This window comes from Salvelinus sp. IW2-2015, unplaced genomic scaffold (assembly GCF_002910315.2).
Source record: "Salvelinus sp. IW2-2015 unplaced genomic scaffold, ASM291031v2 Un_scaffold16477, whole genome shotgun sequence".
Taxonomy (NCBI): Eukaryota; Metazoa; Chordata; class Actinopteri; order Salmoniformes; family Salmonidae; genus Salvelinus; species Salvelinus sp. IW2-2015.
In genome coordinates this window covers 311695-333680 of record NW_019957605.1, presented here as the reverse complement: position 1 = coordinate 333680, position 21986 = coordinate 311695, and the positions used below count along the sequence as shown (strand labels likewise).

General features: G+C 42.1%; 1 protein-coding gene across 3 annotated transcripts in view; it reads right to left on the bottom strand.

The window, feature by feature from the left end:
- The window catches only part of LOC112080766 (serine/threonine-protein kinase WNK2-like), a 95507-nt gene that overhangs the window by 46740 nt on the left and 26781 nt on the right, over positions 1-21986 (bottom strand). For all 3 annotated transcript variants that reach the window (XM_024146673.2, XM_024146672.2, XM_070442703.1), the window contains exons 3-5: positions 6764-6936; positions 6237-6457; positions 5953-6110 (exon numbers count right to left, since the gene is read on the bottom strand). In XM_024146673.2, coding sequence (XP_024002441.1) covers positions 5953-6110; positions 6237-6457; positions 6764-6936 — 552 coding nt within the window. The remainder of the gene's footprint in view (positions 1-5952; positions 6111-6236; positions 6458-6763; positions 6937-21986) is intronic.

The window sequence follows — 21986 nt, the reverse complement described above, 5'->3', positions numbered from 1 at the left end:
ATTCTTTAACAAACAAAGGTACGCAAGTATAAACACCATGGGACCACGCAGCCGTCATACCGCTCAGGAAGGAGGACGCGTTCTGTCTCATAGAGATGAACGTATTTTGGTGCGAAAAGTGCAAATCAATCCCAGAACAACAGCAAAGGACCTTGTGAAGATGCTGGAGGAAACGGGTACAAAAAGGATCTATACCACAGTAAAACGAGTCCTATATCGGCATAACCTGAAAGGCCGCTCAGCAAGGAAGAAGCCACTGCTCCAAAACGCCATAAAAAAGCCAAACTATGGTTTGCAACTGCACATGGGAGAAAGATCATACTTTTGTCGAAATGTCCTCTTGTCTGATGAAACAAAACAGAACTGTTTTTTTGTTTTTTGTTTTTTGAATATTTTTGCATTTTCCAATTAACAACATTCAAGACAAACGTGAAAAGATATTAGACAACAATAGGACAAAGTGACAGTAAAGATGAGCGTAACAGAGAAAGTAAAAATCAAACAAATCATAATTATATATACCAACATACAGTAAAAAAAATTATAATGAGACATTGGATCATATGGTCACCTGCCGTAGGCTACATATTATACATTACGTGTGAAACGTTATATAAGGAAATATAGAGATTCATTCAATGTGATGTGGGGGAGATTCTCCATATAGTCAATAAAGGTTGCCAAATTCTGTAAAATGTATTTAACTTATTCCTCAAGCGGTAAGTAATTTTCTCCATGGGACAACTATTAACTTCTGATAGCCACACTGCAACTGGCAGGGGGGAATCCAATTTCCATTTCAAGGCGATACATTTCTTGGCAATCGCTAGCAATATTTCTGTTAGCTTTATAGCATGGCTTTGCCTAAGATTGGTGTTAGTAAAGTTGCCCAGTAGACAGACCTCCGGGTCTAAAGGGAATGCAACCCCATGAATTGAGGATATGGTATCGCATACCCCTGCAGAAACCGTGTAGTTTTGAACACTGCCATGTGGAATGGAGGAATGTTCCTTCATCTGAGCCACATCTAAAACATAGGAGAGATATCAGGGTTGAACTTGTGCAGTCTAGATGGGTGATATAGAGCTGATGGAGGGAATTAAACTGGATCAGTCTGTATCTGGAGTTCAATGTGGATGTAACGCCATCCCTGCATAGGTCACTCCATAGACCCTCATCAAGATCAATACCCCGATCTTTTTCCCATCTAAGTCGGGGTATCTAGCCCAGGAAGTGTTAGTCCTGACATAAGAGCATCGTAAACACGGGAAATGGTCTTGAACAGTGGTTGGTCTGCGTGGCAGAGTTGTTCAATAAGTGACATCTTAGGTAGGTTCCATTGTCCCTTGAGAGACACCTAATAAAGTTTCGTAGTTGTAGGGAGCTAAAGAAGTCCCTGTTAGACAAGTGGTATTTCTGTTTCAGCTGATCAAAAGACATAAAAATCCCTCCTCGTAACAATGTTCCAGAAGAGTGATCCCTTATCAGACCATGGTCTAAAGTTACTATTCTGGAAAACATAGGAATCAATCTATTGTTCCATAAAGGGTTTTAGGGGAAAGGAATCCCCTCGTCCGAACAGCTCTTGCAGTTTGCACCATGCAGGACAGAATGTATGATTAAAGGTTGTCTGTGATGGTTTTTATAGATTTTCTGTCCCATTTGTAAAACAATCTTCCCCAGTGTCATCATTTACTCAAGCTTTTCAATGTTCAACCATGAGGGAGAGGGACCCTTATCAAACCACTGAGCCAGAAACCTAGACTGTGCTGCCCAGTAGTACATTCTAAAATTGGGGAGGTTTAAGCCCCTTGACTGTAATCCAGGGTCAGTTTGTCCAGGCCAACCCTAGGGGTTTTGCCGTGCCAGATAAACCGTCTGGTCATCTTGTCGAGAGAGGAAAAGAATGCTGCGGACAGGGATAGGAGAGATTGAAACAGATATAGAAATCTGGCAGGACATTCATTTGAATTACATTGATTCTACCCAGTAGAGTGAGAGGTAAGTCCATCCATTTACAAAGGTCACCCTCCACTTTTGCAACAAACTGGCCAGGTTGAGTTATAGAGGTTGTTCAGGTTACCATCCACCATTATGCCCAAATATGTAAGCCCATAGGGACCATCTAAAAGGAAACTTGTGCTTGATGGTATGATGGTCAAAGACAGACAACGTAAGATTTCGCTTTTATCTAAATTGACCTTATATCCAGAGAAAGAACTATAACACTAGTAGGATCTGCAAGTGAGAGAGGAATGTTCTGGTTTGTTAGAATAAGATAAGGTCGTCCGCAAAGATGATAATTTATAGGTCTGGGGCCCACCTCAAAGCCATTATGTCAGGGCACGTTCTAATAGCTCAGCCAACGGTTCGATGCGAGGGCAAAGAGGTGGGGCTAATTGGGCAACCTTGTCTGTTCCCCTATAGAGAGGGAAAGAGGAGAAGTAATCCCGTTGTAGCAATCCTAGCTTTAGGAGATTTGGAGATGATTTATCAAATTTACAAACACGGTACCTAACCAAACTTTCCAAGACGCGAAAGAGTATGGCCATTCACCCTATCAAAGGCCTTTTCAGCATCGAGGGAGACTGCGACACTAGTATTTTGTTTTGTTAGCAAGTGAATTATATCAAAGAACCTTCTGAGATTATTGGAGGACAATCTATTAATTATGAAGCCAGTCTGATCTGGGTTGACCAACAGGGGAAGACATGACTCCAGTCCTTAGAAAGCATCTTGTGACCAGTTTACAATCTGTGTTAAGGAGAGAGATGGTCTATATGAGGCGCACTTTAGTGGATTTTTCCCTTTCTTGTGGATTACAGTAATCACTGCTTGGAGAGAAAGACTCTGGAAAGTAGTTTCTTCCCTGGCTTTTTAAGTACCTCCATAAGGTAGACCAACAGCTCCCTAAATTCTTTATAGAACTCTGGAGGGAAGCCATCCTCCCCAGGAGATTATTAGAAGGTAAGGATTTAATGGCCTCCAACAGCTCAGGAACTGAGAAGGGTTCACTCAGGCGCTCGCTGTCTTCCCTGACAGGCATGGAGGTTGAGAGAGGAGAGAAAGGAGTCGATCTCTGATAGATCATCGCTTGATTGGAAGTGTAGAGGTCTTTCATAGTATTTCTTAAAAGTATTATTAATTTCAGTAGGGTCGAAAGATATCTCATTAGTAAGAGTTTCTATAGCATTAATTGTCCTCTTACTTTCTCTGCTTTCAGTTGCCATGCCAATACTTTGAGCTTTCTCTCCAAGCTGTAATAACGCTGTTTTGATTTAGTGATGGCCCTCTCCGCTTGATATGTGTTCAGAATATTATATTTCAGTTTTTATTTACCAAAAGCCTGTATAGATCTTTAGTCGGGCCTCTTTGGTAGGTTTCTCTAGCTCTGAGATTTCAGATTCAAGGCACTCAGTTCCGACCGTGTTTCTCTTCAGCCCTTTAGTATAGGAAATGATCTGTCCCCTCAGATAGGCCTTCAATGTGTCCCAAAGAATGAACTGTCAGGAGCGGAGGGTTTGTTTGTCAAAGTGAAAATATTGATCTGCTCTTTGATGAATGCACAAAATTCAGGTTGCTTTAGGAGTGTTAAATTTAGTCTCCATCTATATGCTCCATTTACCTTGGTAGGAATGGAGATTGATAATACCAGGGAGAATGGTCACTAAGCAATCTGGAGATACTCGACATCTAACACTCTATGAAACAGTTGTGTCGATATTAAAAAGTTATCTATGCGTGTGTTGTCTTGTGGGTGTGAATAAAAAGAGTAGTCCTATCTTTGGTGCAACTGTCTCCAGATGTCTAGTAAATTGAGATCTTTCATGAATGACATGGTGAGCTTGCTGGCTTTGGTAAGAAGTGAGGGTTTATCAGAGGACCTATCAAGAACTGTATCTAAACAAAATTAAAATCTCTCCAACCAGTAACCATCCTGGTGGTGCTTGAGCAACCTGAAGAAGACATTCTGAATAAACATATGGTTCAAAGTTAGGAGCATAGATATCATAGTCCCCCAGATGAACGTGGTACCTTCAGGCGTTTGGAAATTGCTCCCAAAGATGAACCAGACTTGTGGAGGTCTACAATTTGTATTCTGAGGTCCTGGCTGATTTCTTTTGATTTTCCCATGATGTCAACCAAAGAGGCACGGAGTTTGAAGGTAGGCCTTGAAATACATCCACAGGTACACCTCCAATTGACTTAGGCTAATTTACATAATTTATCAGAAGCTTCTAAAGCAATGACATAATTTRCCAAGCTGTTTAAAGGCACAGTCAACTTAGTGTATGTGAACTTCTGACCCACTGTAATTGTGATACAGTGAATTATAAGTGAAATAATATGTCTGTAAACAATTGTTGGAAAAATGTCTTGTGTTATGCACAAAGTAGATGTCCTAACCAACTAGCCAAAATTATAGTTTGTTAACAAGAAATGTATGGAGTGGTTGAAAAACGAGTTTTAAATGACTCCAACCTAAATGTATGTAATCTTCCGACTTCAACTGTATATGCTTTAGCCAAAAGCCAACACCTCTGACTATCCTTACCATACCATGCAAATATATGCATGTGCTTTCGTGCCAAGTCCTCTGATTATCATTGACAATGCTAGTCAGCGGAGTTGGCTAAAGTACAGATCTGGGACCAGGCTAAAATGAGTCATCCTACTTCAGCAGTGCCTGCCAAGTTTTAAGAGTGCAAAATCAATACCCTTCATCAAATATATCATGACTCCGGACACCCCCTGATCTAAAAACAGTTTGCCGCATTCCTCACTGGCAGAGGGGAATACAAGGCTAGATCTGTGAAGAAATGGGGGGTTCTGGACTCCCTGAGCAGTGCCATATGGCGTGTCATGACCATCTTTACTGTCCAGTAAACTAGGGAATTATTCAAGTATCAAGAACCATGGGGCTCTGGTAACATAACCCCTACCATGGAAAGGTCTTGTATCTCCTTACCCTCCACTTCCATTGAGTAATAGTGTACCATAAAAACCTTACTGATAATTGGAGAGAGAAACGTACTCTAACATTTTTTTTTACGCTGGACACGGTATATTCTACATTAGTTATTTTTTGTTCGTTTTTAGTCCCATCCTTCAGCTACACTCAACGCCTCCCATCTATCTCTGTAGACCATCCAGTTTTGATTTCTATTTGCCATATATCTTTCAGCAGTGCTGTGATTTTTCACAAAAGTTCTGAACCTTTCTATTCTAATAGTTTCTACAGATTGTAAATTAAATACATACTTTTTTACTAAGACTACTATATTATTGATCAATTGACTATGACTTCTCAATTGTCTTTTTACCTTTATTTAACTAGGCAAGTCAGTTAAGAKCAAATTCTTATTTTCAATGACGGCCTAGGAACCYTGGGTTAACTGCCTTGTTCAMGGGCAGAACGACATATTTTTACCTTGTCAGCTCAGGGATTCGATCTTGCAACCTTTCGGTTAAGTAAATAAGGGCTGTTCTTTCCTTGATGGAGAAGAACCTCCAGCCGATGTGCCTGGCATACTGGATCCACCGAGAGGGGYTGGAGACTCTGGGGAGTAGCAACCCTCTGTCTGTTGGTAAACTCCATCGATGTGTTTTCTCTTCTAGTCCAATGCTCTAACCACTAGGCTACCACCCGCCCCACCCAGCAGTGCTATTTGCAGAGTTAACMCAAGGTAAATGCTGCAATTCTTTAGCCATTCCTGAACATGCAACCAAAAAGAAGCTACTTATGGACAGTGCCAAAACAAATTATCTAATGATTCTGGCCTTTAAATCGTTAATGCTGAATACCCCTGGTTACTTGAGATCTGTGGCTGCCATTCATAGAAATCACAGTGCTAACATGAATGACTGAAATTGGTCATTTTGTGTCTTTCCTAGTTGTGAGTGTTACCTCTATACGAGCTAAATTGGTTTACATATTAAATGTGGACTCACGCTGGTGACTTTGCGGTAGATCTGTGCAGCGTTCTGGCACTCCGAGTACGGGTACTCTGAGGTGGCCATCTCCAACATGCACATCCCAAAGGCATAGACATCCACTGACTCATCATAGTGCTCCTCATACATCTCTGGGGCCATGAACTCTGGGGTGCCTGGGAGGACATGGGTCAAAGGTTAGACAGCAGGACATTTTTGGGAGTCCGGAGACCGTTATCCATTTTAGAAAGATAAAGATGATACACCAGGTGTTACTGATGCAGTCTGATTGGATCTCCTACCTATGACACTCTTGGCGAAGGAGGCCCTCTTGAGCGTGGCCAACCCCAGGTCTCCTATCTTGACGGAGCCGGTGGGGCCCGTGATGAAGATGTTGTCACACTTCAGGTCTCTGTGGATGATGGGAGGGGCCCTGGTGTGGAGGAAGTGAAGGCCCTTCAGGATCTGCCTACACCAGCTCCTCAGAACCTTGGGCTTCATTACCTTGAAGCGCTTCAGATACCTACAGGTGGGAAAAGGACATCAGTATCACCATTCATATATTCAGAGTTTTGGGATTGATAATCCACTCAAAAATGAGGTCATTTAGAGCAAATATTCATGTGCATATCACTCCATTGCCTCTTTTTGCAGTACTACATTGCTTAGTAATCTCAATGATAAATAATACTCCAGCACACGTTAACTAGTTTGTTGGGGGGAATGCATATACATATATAAATTGCTTTGCATTTATGACTAGATCCCACATTGCCCAATTATAGCCTCTTCTTTTGACTATCTTCAGCAGGTTTAACAGCACACTCACGTTTTGAGCGTGCCTGAGGTCATGAGCTCCGTTACCAGGACGATGCACTTCTTCCCTTTGAGGGGTGACTCCCAAAAGTCGTAGAAGCGGACYATGTTGGGGTGCTGCAGCCCCTTCAGCATCTCTGCCTCCTCCTTAAACCGCTGACGCTCTACTTTGGTCAGCTTACGGTCCTGAGGGAGAGGACAGAGAAGTTACACTAAATCCAGGGCTGTGGTCAGGAGACAAAGGATTATGAGGGAAAATATGCCTGGTTGGACCTAGATCATTTTCAATSTTATACAGAATTATTTGTGAAACACTCTTTCAAAGCAATGGATATAGTGGTACAAGGGGAGGAAAACACTTCAGAGATCATGTGAAATGAAGAGATCATTAATATCAGAGCTTTTTTAAGAGGGACCTATAAGCAYAACAAACAGATGGGAGAGAGGGACCGTGTGCAGGAGGCTCTTCCATTGATCTCTGTCTGTGCCTGTTTGTCTGTCTGGTATTAGTGTGTCTGTCTGAGAGCCATATTCAGCTCACTAATTGGACCATATGTTTGACCCAGCTGGTCAACCTAGAAAGGAACTTGCAATTGAGTAGCCCCCGGAGCAATTATTACTTTGGGAAGTGAGGACCAGTACTGTGGAAAATCAGAGGTGCAAGCATGGCTCAGATCACACAGGCACTGGCTGCAAGGCACCATGTGGTCTAGTTCAGTAGGAGCAGAGGATCTTTCACATTATGCATGTCAGTGGGTGTCACTAGTAGGGCTGTGGCGGTCATTTCATTTTGTGAGCCGGTGATTGTCAGGCAAATAGCTGCCAGTATCATGGTAATTAACTGTTAATTAACATAAACCCATTTAGCATCTCCTGGCTTCCACACATAGCCTACAAACCACTGATGCAGACCTTTGGAACATCTATTTTTTTTAAAGTCTAATAAATCCATGTAATATAACCAACAATAAATCCATGATTTCTTTTAGACAGGTCTAAAGAAAGATGATAAAGAAAATGTAGATCTATTTCAGAAGAACAGAATAGCATACTCTGAGCTGTCATTATGTTAGCCCCTGAATGTAAATGGGTTTCCATCGCATTTAACTGTACTGATGGGTTGTTGTTCATTTATATAAAAKCACTTATTTAGCAAATGTGCCACTCTGGTCTTGGCAGAGATTGAGATTTTCTTCTTCTCTGTTGAAAGTTTCAGAGTTTCTAACCATTTCGTACCTTTCAGCTCACGCTGTCGGTCACGCTGGTCTCTTTTTAAAATGGCAACCATTTCAACATGTAGCCACAGCTCCACGTTTTCTGGTCTAATGTAAATATCGTTAGTAGACCTTTTATGCCCTCGCCTTGGWGGGCGGTTCCATCACATTGCTCACGTGGGCGAAGGTACTAACTTGGCAAGTCTTTTGATGTTACAGTATTATCTCATTTAGAAGGCTAAAATCACATTTCATCTTCTCACAAATAGTTTCATATTTAAATCATAGAAGTTCCACAACTGGGACGTATACATTTGTAGAGTTACCGTTATTTGGTTATACCGTCCTTAACAATATCAAACAAATTATTTMGATTATTGTTTCGAGCCCCACYAACCATTTACCACATTATTTACATTAGAAATGTCCAACCTTTTTATGTTACAGTACTGCAAAGTCTCTCTGTGGTAACAACTTGATTATTGCAGAGGYGYAGAGAGAGTTCCTGCAAGGTATTTACGACCKGGTTGTTAAGTCATAACACTCTGGTGGGAGAGGGGGGCTGACCTGGCGCCTATGATCCTCACCTAGTGGGGAGAACAAGTATTTGAGACACTGCCGATTTTGCAGGTTTTCCTACTTACAAAGCATGTAGAGGTCTGTAATTTTTTATCATAGGTACACTTCAACTTTGAGAGACGGAATCTAAAACAAAAAATCCAGAAAATCACATTGTATGATTTTTAAGTAATTCATTTGCATTTTATTGCATGACATAAGTATTTTGATCACCTACCAACCAGTAAGAATTCCGGCTCTCACAGACCTGTTAGTTTTTCTTTAAGAAGCCCTCCTGTTTCCAACTCATTACCTGTATTAACTGCACCTGTTTGAACTCGTTACCTGCTATAAAAAGACACCTGTCCACAACAATCAAACAGACTCAACCTCTCCCAATGGCCACAGACCAGGGAGCTGTGTAAGGGACATCAGGGATAAAATTTAGACCTGCACAAGGCTGGGTGGCTACAGGACAATAGGCAGCAGCTTGGTGAGAAGGCAACAACTGTTGGCACAATTATTAGGAAAATGGAAGAAGTTTCAAGATGACGGTCAATTTACCCTCGGTCTGGGGCTCCATGCAAGATCTCACCTCGTGGGGCATCATGATCATGAGGAAGGTGAGGGATCAGCCCCAGAACTACACGGCAGGACCTGGTCAATGACCTGGAAGAGAGCTGGGACCACAGTCTCAAAGAAAACCATTAGTAACACACTACGCCGTCATTGATTAAAATCCTGCAAGCGCACGCAGGTCCCTGCTCAGAGCCAGCGCATTGTCCAGGCCCGTTTGAAGTTGCCAATGGGACCATTGGATGGATCCAGAGGAGGAATGGGAGAAGGTCATGTGGTCTGATGAGACAAAAAATAGAAGCTGTTTTGGTCTAAAAAACTCTCACTCACCGTGTTTTGGAGGGAAGAAGAAGGATGAGTACAACACCAAGAAACACCATCCCAAAAACCGTGAAGCATGGAGGTGTGAACATCATTTCTTTGGGGATGCTTTTCTGGGCAATGGGACAGGACGGACTGCACCGTATTGAGGGGAGGATGGATGGGGCCATGTATCGCGAGATCTTGGCCACAACTCCTTCCCCTCGTAAGAGCATTGAAGATGGGTCGTGCTGGGTCTCCAGCATGACAAATCGACCTCGAAACACACAGCCAAGCGCAACTTAAGGAGTGGCTCCGTAAAGAAGCATCTCAAGGCCTTGGAATGGCTAGCCAGTTCTCCAGACTGAAACCAATAGGAAAATCTTTGGAGGGAGCCACAGCCAATCTTCAATGCTCTTACTGAGGGACATAGCTATAGCCTATGATTACTAATTACAGACCTTCTACATGCTTTGTAAGTAGGAAAAACCTGCCAAAATCCAGCAGTGTATCAATACCTTGTTCTCCCCACTCTAAGTGGGAAAGTCATGACACAGGTGCCAAGCTTGTAGCATCATACCCAATTAGACTCGAGGCTGTAATCGCTGCCAATGATGCTTCAACAAAGTACTGAGTAAAGGTCTGAATACTTATGTAAATGTAATATTTCAGTTTGTTTTTTTATACATTTGCAAAAAGCAAACCTGTTTTCGCTTTGTCATTATGGGTATTGTGTGTAGATTGATGAGGGGGAAAAAACAATACCATTTTAGAATAAGGCTGTAARGTAACAAAATGTGGAAAAAGTCAAGGGGTCTGAATATTTTCCGAATGCACTTTATAGTGCGGGTAGCTATAGCCTACTACATGATGAGATTATCATGGACAAAAMAACAAGATTCTTTTTATTTGTCAAACAGCAACCATCATGTCACCAGAATAAGACCCTTGATATTTAATGGAAAGGAGCATCATACTCATACCATACAATGAACTTCACAGGGTGGTGAAAGTGCAACTAATTTCATCTGTAGCCTAGTAAACTGCGTACTTTTCCGAGTCGTAGTGAGAGGACCACACACCATATCATCGTGTGACTTCAAGTTTATTTCGAAATGATGGTTATATGAATTTTTGCGCATAAATGGCATTTCCACCACCATTCCTCGCATAATTAATTTTACAGATACAAAAAGATCCCACGTTGTCTAGTGTATTCTGTTGTCAACATTTGGAAAGTTTACCCACAAATTTCCATCAGGCCTGTCGTGCCATTTTTTCCTCGACATGTAATTTACTTGCATAAAAAGGTTGGATGGAAACCTGGCTAGTGTGTGTAAGTGTGTGAGAGTGCATGGTGTTMAAGTGCTAGGTTGTCCCTGACCGAGTGGTATCTATAGACTCTCTTTGATACCGTAGAGCTTCATTCAAAGCATGCATTCTATGAGCAGCCTGCAAATTAGGGCTGACATACAAACGCAGACACACACACACACACACACACACACACACACAGAGGGGTTGAGTACACAAGTGCATGCATACAGGCAGACACACCCCACATCACACTGCAGGGGTGAGAAAAGGTTGCCATTAATCGATCGCTCTCCCCTCATCTTTCTCCCCTCTCTTCCTACCCCTCCCCCACCTCTCCTCTGCATTCCATTTCCCTCCATGCTTCCACCTTTTCACCACTCCCTTCTGCTCCTCTCTCTTCGCCCCCATACCTCTGCCATCACTTATCAACATCCTTTTCTGTTCTCTCGACCCATTCTTCCCTACCCTCCATATGCTGACTGCCTCGACACAGAGAAGAAGCACATTACAGTGCTGACCAGACCACCGGACACGACGCGTGCGCGAGTGTTGCAAAATACATTTAGAAATCCATGTTATTTCAATTATTGCGCCAACGAGCGTCTGCGTTACCAAGGGCTAAAATAGAAGTCATTCCTATTTCTGACGCAGATCGGCTGCAAGTCCTGCCTCTCCCATCTCCTCATTGGTTATACCCATTATACCAAGCAGGTACCACACGTGCCATCTCCTCATTGGTTATACCATGTGGGTGATTGAAAGACGAACTGTTTTGCCTGTCGTCGTGGTAATACTATGAAAGTTTAGATGCAAATCACCATATAGTTCAAAGATGAAAAGGCCTGGAAGGAGGAGAGATGACTAAAAACGATTCGGTTGACCATTTTATGTGTGGATTAATTGTCGGAGTAGAGGACCTTGTGCATTTCAGGAAAATAACAACTCTAATGTTTATATCCCAGGACAAATTAGCTAGCAACAGCAAGCTAGCTAAATAGGACAAATTAGCTAGCATGTGCAAGCTAGCTAGATAAATTGCCATACATGTTTAATGCTTTTCGACCTGTCCCTAAATTAATGTCATTGGTTCAGAGTTTGTTTTGATATTTTAACCTGCGTGTCGTGATCGCGTTTGGTGTGCGGCTTCGCATGCACGCAGCCGGTTTGGGTTCCGTGTTAGGTGATTCTCACGGAACTGGCACTTGTAGTTAAAAAAAAACATGTATATTTTTAACATTTTCTCCACTAATTAAAAGGCTAATGAAAACATTATTAGAATGTATTTTGTAATTTCTCTCATTACCCGCAACACTTTCCTGAATCTGTTTAATTTCTCAATATAGGGGTGCGTTTCAACATTAGCATTTATCGTCTCCAATTAACTGCCTCATACTCAATTCTTGCTCGTACAATATGCATATTATAGTTATTATTGGATAGAAACACTCTCTAGTTTCTATAGCCGTTTGAATTATGTCTCTGAGTGAAACAGAACTCATTCTACACGCACTTTTCCTGATATGGAGTGAGATTTCAGAAATTTTGGCCTCTGGTCCCAGGTCAGTTTTAAAGTCCCTGTAAATCTCTGAGGATACAAACACCCATGCCTTCCTCTGATGACAGTAAAGGTGACAATTTGAATGGAGTCGATTGCGCAATCAGGGCCAGTATAAAACAGCGAAAGACCGGATGTACCGTTCTTTTCCTGCTGCGCCTCACGCAAGATGGACGTCGGACTCTCTCTCTTTCCAAGCGTTGGTTTAGCCACTTATATATCGCCGTCATGTTTTACTCGTTATAGGTGTTAAAAACATCATAAGGTAGTTAATTTAAACCGTTTTAATAGCAATTTATATCCGTTTAGTGCGATTTTGAAGGCATTGCTTTGGGATGCACATTGAAGCGCCGGCACGTTTCGGGGTCCCGGTCGAAACGTTAGTGGGATTTCGACGGACAAGAGGACAGCTTTCGACCAAAAGAAGATTAGACCCAAAAAGGATACATTGCCAAGATACTGATGGAAGAACAGCTCACAGTAAAAACTATTTATGATGATAAATCGCTGTTCTGTTGAAAAAATTTTAAACGCATATGTCGCCAATTTTGTTATGTGTAGCTTCGCTTGGCGGACCCGGTATTGCACAGTAAGGATAATTTTTACAAATGTAAGTCAGCGATTGTCATTAAGAACTAATTTGTCTTTCGATTCCTGTCAACCCTGTATTTTTTTTGTCAAGTTTATGATTAGCTAATCGATTAGACTAGATCACTCTCAAATATAGCGCCCGACATTTTCAGGGCAGTTTTGCTAGTATTCTCATTGTATAACCACGTTTTTTTGTGGCTAAATATGCACATTTTCGAACAAACTCTATATGTATTTGTAATATGATGTTACAGGAGTGTCATCAGGAAGAATTCTGAGAAGGTTAGTGAAAAAATTAATATATTTTGGTGATCTTAACGTTATCGCTCCCCTTGCCTTTGATTCATGCTGGGGTAACGTTTGCACATGTGGTATGCTAATATACGATTTATTGTGTTTTCGGCTGTAAAAACGCTTAGAAAATCTGAAAATATTGTCTGAATTCAACAAGATCTGTGTCTTTCCATTGCTATGCTTTGTCTATTTTTATGAAATGTTTATGAGTAAATTGGTAATACACGTTGCCTTCTGTATTTATTCTAGTCGAGTTGTGATGGTGGTCAATTGTTAAACTATGATTTCTACCTGAAAATATGCACATTTTTTAACAAAACTATCCTATACAATAAATACAGTGGGGAGAACAAGTATTTGATACACTGCGGATTTTGCAGTTTTCCTACTTAAAAAGCATGTAGAGTCTGTAATATTTATCATAGGTACAACTTCAACTGTGAGAGACGGAATCTAAAACAAAAATCCAGAAAAATTCACATTGTATGATTTTTAAGTAATTAATTTGCATTTTATTGCATGACATAAGTATTTGATACATCAGAAAAGCAGAACTATAATATTTTGGTTTTTAACAACCGAACTTTGTTTGCATTACAGAGATCATACGTTTCCTGGAGTTCTTGACCAGGTTTGCACACACTGGCAGGCAGGGATTTTTTGTCCACTCCTCCATACAGACCTTCTCGACAGATCCTTCAGGTTTCGGGGCTGTCGCTGGCATACGGACTTTCAGCGCCTCCAAAGATTTTCTATTGGGTTCAGGTCTGAGACTGGCTAGGCCACTCCAGGACCTTGAGATGCTTCTTACGGAGCCACTCCTTAGTTGCCCTGGCTGTGTGTTTAGGGTCATTGTCATGCTGGAAGACCCAGCCACGACCCATCTTCAATGCTCTTACTGAGGGAAGGAGGTTGTTGGCCAAGATCTGCGCGATACATGGCCCCCTCCATCCTCCCCTCAATACGGTGTAGTCGTCCATGTCCTTGCGAAAAGCCACCCCAAAGAATGATGTTTCCACCTCCATGCTTCACGGATGGGAATGGTGTTCTTGGGTTGACTCATCTTCTTCTTCCTCCAAACACGTTGAGTGGAGTTTAGACGGCAAAAGCTCTCTTGTTTGTCTCATCAGACCAATGACCATTCTCCACCTTCTTCCTCTGGATCATCCAGATGTGCATTGGCAACTTCAGACGGGCCTGGACATGCCCTGGCTTGAAGCAGGGGACCTTGCGTGCGCTGCAGGATTTTAATCCATGACGGCGTAGTGTGTTACTAAATGGTTTTCTTTGACTGTGGTCCCACGCTCTCTTCAGGTCATTGACGCAGGTCTGCGGTGTAGTTCGGGGCTGATTCCTCACCTTCACCTCTGATCATTTGGATGCCCCACGAGGTTGAGATCTTGCATGGAGCCCAAGACAGAGGAATGATTTGACATCATCTTTGAACTTTTTCCGATTTTCTAATAATTGCGCCCAACAGTTGTGCCTTCTCACCAAGCTGCTTGCCTATTGTCCTGTAGCCCATCCCAGCCTTGTGCAGGTCTACATTCTATCCCTGATGTCCTTACACGCTCTCTGGTCTTGGCCATTGTGGAGAGGTTGGAGTCTGTTTGATTGAGTGTGTGGACAGGTGTCTTTTATACAGGTAACGAGTTCAAACAGTGCAGTTAATTCAGGTAATGAGTGCAGAACAGGAGGGCTCTTAAAGAAAAACTAACAGGTCTGTGAGAGCCGGAATTCTTACTGGTTGGAAAGGTGATCAAATACTTATGTCTTGCAATAAAATGCAAATTAATTACTTAAAAAATCATACAATGTGATTTTTCTGGATTTTTTTTTAGATTCCGTCTCTCACAGTTGAAGTGTACCTATGATAAAAAATTACAGACCTCTACATGCTTTGTAAAGTAGGAAAACCTGCAAAATCGGCAGGTATCAAATACTTGTTCTCCCCACTGTATGTTATCAGACTGTCATCTGATGAGGTTTTTTTTCTTGGTTAGTGGCTATCAATATCTTTATTTGGCCGAATTGGTGATAGCTACTGGTGGAGAGAAAAAATGGTGGACAAAGAAAAATGGTGTCTTTTGCTAACGTGGTTAGCTAATAGATTTACATATTGTGTCTTCCTGTAAAACATTTTTAAAAATCAGAAATGATTTGCTGGAATTCACAAGAAGTGGATCTTTCATCTGGTATCTTGGACTTGTGATTGAATGATATTTAGATGCTAACTATTTACTTGTGACGCTATGTCTAGCTATGCTATTCAGCTTTTTTACTGGTGGGGGTGCTCCCGGATCCGGGTTTTCTGATCGGTAGAAGTTAAACATAATTACTTGTGTATACATGCTATTTTTATGTACACATATTTGGAGAAGTAGCAAAAAGGCACACTGTCAGATCGAGCCAAAATTACTAATGGACAAGTTTTATTTTTCATTATACTTCCTAAATATTGGTGCATTACGGTATTGATGAGCAGGTTTGGGGTATGAGAATGCATGTTTTGGTAATGAGTGTTGCATAGTTTCCTACTGAAAAACTGTACTGAGCTCTAATAGAGATTCAGTAACCCAATACAAACTGTGTCGTTTGTTATGACTTGCATAATAGTAAAATCACAGATCCTACTGCAATTGCCTGAAATAACCCTTGTTATAGCATAAGTACTGTAATTACATGCATTATTTTGACTTAAATCTACTTGAAAATCTATGGCAAGACTTGAAAATGGCTATCTAGCAATGATCAACAACTTGACATAGCTTTATGAATTTTAAAAATAATAAATGTGCAAATATTGTACAATCCAGGTGTGCAAAACTCTTGAACTCTTGGGGACTTACCAAGAAAGACTCACAGCTGTAAATCAGAGTATTGTGTGTAGATGGGTGAAATCAGGCTGTAACAACAAAATGTGGAATAAGTCAAGGGGTAYGAATTCTTTCTGAAGGCACTGTAAGTGAAGAAACTGAATGAACTTGTGCTCATCTAAGGACTACTTCTCTAGATGATGCATAATGGGTGAATAAAACMTCATATTAGTTTAATGTAAATTTCCATTAGTATCCAATTTGTATGACTTAWGGACAAACRTTTTTTRCAAAATTAAAATAGTATAAWATGACCCGAMAATTTKATCTGAATTTAATCTTTCGGGTGAACATTTAAAATAAGACACTGTACCATAAACTAGGCATCTTAGTCTTCAGAAATATAGTTGATTGTTGCAGATGCATCATAGTTTTCAAACTCAATTTGATACTGCCATGGTTAAAACTTGGCTTCATGAGAATCACCCCATTAATTCAATGGGATTTATTGGCATGGGAAACATATGATAACATTGACAAAGCAAGTGAAGTAGATAATATACAATATACCATTATCTAAGTCGCTCTGATGTGTTCCTTAGAGCGATGATTTCCCTTTAAAAAAAAGAAAAGAATAAATACTGGTACTGAGGCTTATGTGACACAGTGAGCGCAGTTACCCAGCCCAGCGSAATTAACTCTAGGATCTGATGAACAAAAAACCCAGGGAGATCAAAATCCATTCAATTATTCAACCAGCTGATTGGAGAGTGAGAACAGAGAGGAGAAATTCAATGAGCGAGTGTGAGACTAGTAAAACAAAGAGAAACAGAGATTGTTAAAAATAGAGGTGTGAGTCAGAAAAAAGCTGAAGGTATTTTAGTAATAGATGAGCTGTGATGCAATATAACGTGCAATGGGGTGGAGTGATCTGGTGGTGGAGGGTTTGTGTGGGGGGGGGGGATGTTTCACTGCACTCTGAAGTCCAATAAATAATTCAGAGCTGCAGAGGCAATTCTACTGAGCTGAACTATGGTAAGCAGTGGGCACCAGGCAGGGCTGAGTTGGGCTGGGCAGTTCGCAAATGCACTTACGGCACAGGAGGATCCCTCCCTTTAGGCTATACATCCCTCCTTCTCCCCCTCTTGTCCTCCCCTCTCTCATCCAGGGCTCTAAATTAAAATTGTTCATTGGTTGCACTGGTTCCTAGATTAAAACAGTTYGGAGCACCACATACAATTTAGGAGCACCAGAAAAATATATTTTCAAATTGATTGAGATCCAGCCAACATTGGCACTATGAATCCTACTTACTTTTGAAGCACAGCTCATGAAGAAAATATCACTTTTACTTTATTTTTGTGCCACCAAATATTTGCATTTACTCGTAAAGTTCCCAGGTTGTTAGTAGSGCTGCACGATATGCGCAAAACATCTAACTGCCATTTTCCAACCAAATATGCAATTTGACTTGCGATATAGATCAWAACACTTGGGTGAACTGTGGGAATCATAGAAATAGAATGATTATTCTAATTATATGTTTGGTGTTGTTTGGCATGACAACAAATGAAAAAGCCAGGTAGAAGTTATGACAGGGTAGGAACCAAAGCGTTGGTCAGTGTTTCCCAGGGGACTCTAATCACATTTGAATAGATGTTGCATTGAGATAAAGATTTTAGAATAGGCCATCTGATTCAGAACACATAGTTGCACAAACATGCTGATCTAAACCACCACTGGTAACAATCTGTTTTATATAGTTTACTTTTTCTTTGCCCTTGCCCTATCTTGTGCATTTAAATAAATTGCATTTAGCCAGCTACAGTAGTTAGTTAACAATTAGCATTACGTTAGACACATGTATGCCAGCATCCTTAGACTAATTAACTCACATTTCGCAGAGAGCATATACACAAACTAATAGTATAATAGATACATTATCTGGATTCATATCTAGAAGCAATGTGGAAAGCAGCATCACTCTTGTTTTGGAAGAATCTGTGTTGTGGTGCATGAATTGACAGCATGCTGAGAGAATAAACAGCGTGGAGGAACCATGTGGTGCCTGCTTGAGTGACAGGGGGCGGGGCTTGGTGTGTATAGCCTGGGAACTGGAAGCAAGCAGCCGGGAAGGGAGCGAGGGGACTCTATGGCACTCGGAGGCTGAAGTAAAGCAAAGCCTAAATCATGACAATTTTCCCCCCTAGTCACACTGGTGCTCCCAAATAAAAATTCCAGGCCGCAGAGCGAAAATATTTAGGAGCATATGCGACCAAAATGGTCGCACTTTAGAACCCTGCTCTCATCCCCTTTCCCCCCCCACCAATGTCATACCCTTTCTGTCAGGAAAAGTCGCCCCTCCCCATCTTTCCCCCATCCTCGCCTTAATTTCCTCCCTCCCTTTTCTCTGCATTCCCTTTTAGCAGACATAGGAGCTACTGCATAATTCTGGAATCACATACACGCTCAGAGGTGTTGTACACCGCATGGGAGCATACACAAAGACGCTGGCACACACATGGTGACACACAGTTATCATGAAAACAATACATTATAAAAACAGCAGTGTCTAGTTATTTTATAGGGCTGTAGATAGTCCCCTAAATTGTATTGTAACCTCCAATACAGCCATGAATTAAACTCATCATTCTGCCATTTTCTAAAAGCTGTGCTGTAAACATCCTGTGTGTGTGTGAGCACGCATGCGAGGAGGGAGGCCCAGCTAATGTAAGCCAAGCGATCCTCCAAAACAGGCTGTATAGGGGACCCCAGAGGGAGCCAGGCAGAGTTGAAGGCACACCGAGCCTTCGGTCCGTGCTCCCTCTCAGAAAAATGGATTGTGACATTAGCAGGAAGTAATCCATAAAGCTGTGTTCCACTCGGTCGCCCCCGACTAGAGGCTGTATGTGTAACTCTATTATTACAGATTGGYGCCGAGGCCGAATGTCTGGCTACAGAACAGAGACTCGCACACACTGAGTGTGTAAGTGTGTGTTGTGCATAACCATTGGACTCTCATCAGCGATAACACTTCATGGTAGTGAAGGCGTAATTGTTCTCACTTATGGAACGAACTCTGCTGGTTTCCCAGAACTGCAGAAGTAGGTAAAACATATAAAACTACCAGTAGAACTCTTACAACTGCAAAGCCCTGACATAACGCCTTTAAACCATCACCACCAGCTTAACCAGGCCAATGTCCAGTGCTTAATGTCAAACAATTCAAATGATTGTCRAACTGGAACATTGAAGGATAAAGTTCAGTTACTGAACTCGTATGACCACAGGCTTTGCCTGGAGACAGGCATGGCTGGGTCACTAAACATTGAGACACTTGTGAATAGGCCCATATTATGGGTCTCAATGTGTAGTGACCGAGCCATGCCCTGCCTGTGTGTCAGTGTCTGTGTAGCTCCAGGTCCTCTGATCTTTACGTGACTCGGGTGGGTCACTAATCATTGCTTACATCAGGTGATCTTCTCATGTTTGCCACTACTATTCTAAGCTGTTAKTTGTGAATGGCCCATATTATGTAACAGCTTAGAATAGTAGTGGGTGTGTGAAAAGATCACCTGATGTACGCAATGATTAGAGACCCACCCGAGTCACGTAAAGATCAGAGGAACTGGAGCTACACAGACACACACAGAAAGGGAACGCTGTAACGAGGTGGGCTCTAAAGAGCCGTGAGAAACAGTCCTCATGTGAAAACCCTTCCAGTGGTGTCCCAGGCTTTCTGTTTCGAGAACAGGGCACCCCACAGATCTTTCCAGAGGTCGTTACTTTTTCCTAAGGCTTCTGACACCAAAGGTATTTTTCCACCACTAAATGGAAAGTAGAAATGTTTTTTTTGAGGACCTGAACAACAAGCCAATTTGAATTCGGCGTTGTTCTCTCTTGTCCGGGYTGGTTATTCTTCCCACTGTTCAAGTTAATCAATAGCTGTCCCAGGCCGGCTGGACAAAGACGAGGCCTGCCCTCTGAGCCCCTGACAGTGTGATTTGAAGGGGGAACTAAAACCCTGGTGGGAGAACGTAGTCTATAGTGGACTCCGGTATGTCATCCCATTGTCTAAAGACCACCACAGGGTCAGAGAGGCTACAATGACAGAGCTCAGTTGGGCAAAGTTGCTTGGTGGTTAACAGTTTTATCAATGCACGTAACCTTTCATCATGCAAATGTATCAAATTTGCACTATTTTGCCCATCACAAAGCTGGATACATTAAGTCTTACTGAAATCCAATTGAACTATCCATTGATCGTCACGACTAACCCAGGGAGAGGACTGTCTGTGGGAGTGGGCTCCTGGGCCGTCCCGCTGGAGGATCCATTGTGGGGACAATGTTCAGATAACGCATGCGAACGCACACACAAGCAGTGATGAATGGCTTTCTGTGGCAGAAAGATCGTAATGAATACTGCCATGGGGCTGGGGAAATGTGGGTTGTGTATTAAAGTACTTCCCCCACGCCCTTAATCGTGCTTACCTCCAAGCAAACAGTCACACAATTGCTTCGTGGAGGCGATAAAAGACGTGCGCTGTCATTTACCAAGATGAATCCACCTCATTTCACAGCGGAAATGAAAGAATTTGCAGAATCTCTCTGCATGTTCAGGTTACAGAGTGGAATTAGGATAGATTTGCACAGCCGATGAAGGAACTCACCTCTAGAAATCACAATTTACCTGAACACTTTCTCTAACCTTAACGGCACATTTCCAGTTCACTAATACTGATCTAGCCTACAGCTCATTCCAATGTAAAGCATTAGGCCCAAAACTCTCAAAGACAAGTAGACCTATTTTCTAAATAATTGATGGCACAGATGTTACGCCAGTGTCTCTTACATCAGAGCCTTCAGGTCAGTGGATAAGATACAGAAAAGGGGACACAGAGATCACTTATGACATCATGTTTGTTTAATTCGCCTATTACACATCAATACCTCACATGGCCTTCACCCTCWTCATCARCACCACCACCACCACCACCATCATAGGGCTTTCTGCCTGGTCATCCTTTGCTCTTAAGCCCCAATTAACATCGTGCTCCGGTTTGATCCTGCTTGGACCACGAGAGAGATTAGCTGCTTTTAAAACAGAACAATAGTGTAAAAACGATTACACACACCCCTTGTAATATTAGTGGCATAAAATACACTAGAGCACTTCACTAAACGCTGGTTGGGAGTCAACAAGCCTATGCCACAATAATTTGAAAAGAGGAAATGGTTTAAAATGACATAACTGACACTGCTAAAACATGCAGTGACAAACAATACCGTATCAACACTCTGTAGTTAGGCTATACTAAATCTGATCTCAGACCAGTTCAGAGAGAGGTAGGCCTACTCCTGGACCAGCTATGAGTAAGCAGACAGCTAGCTGCCCCTGCATTCTGCCTCCCAGTGCAGAAAGTTTTGGCCAGCAACAATGTGCCTGTTATCTCTGTTTCAGTGGAGCTGGGCTGAGGGCTCCTCTATAATTGGCACACCGGCATCCAGGGTGGTGCGGTGAATTATTGAAGACAGGGATGAGATGGTGGGACCGACTCCAGCAGCAGGAAAAGGCCAGGAGGAGTGTGAGCATCCAAACACGTGCATACCGGCACATCCATCCTGTCAGATGTGGACAGAGATGSAGTACACACACATTCCGAAATCCAACGCCTGTGAACCTAAATAGGTAAGTAACACTGACCAGTGTCAGTCCAATGACGCACACAGACCGCTTGGGGAAAGAGCGTGTGCGGAAGTGTGTATAGCCTAGATTACGACACACAACCCTCCCAATAAGCCTCTTTTCCTGTCACAGACTAAACGTGGAGGCTGACAAACAAGTACTGCCTTTGACAGAGACAAACTGCTAAAAATGTGTGATAATAAGCTTTATCCCCCTTTCTCCCCAGACTAATACTGCTTATATAAACGGGCCCGACAACGACAGTGTCGCAGAAATTCCACCTGATTAGGTCTATGCGTGTCAAGAGAAAAAGAGATGGAGTCTGACAG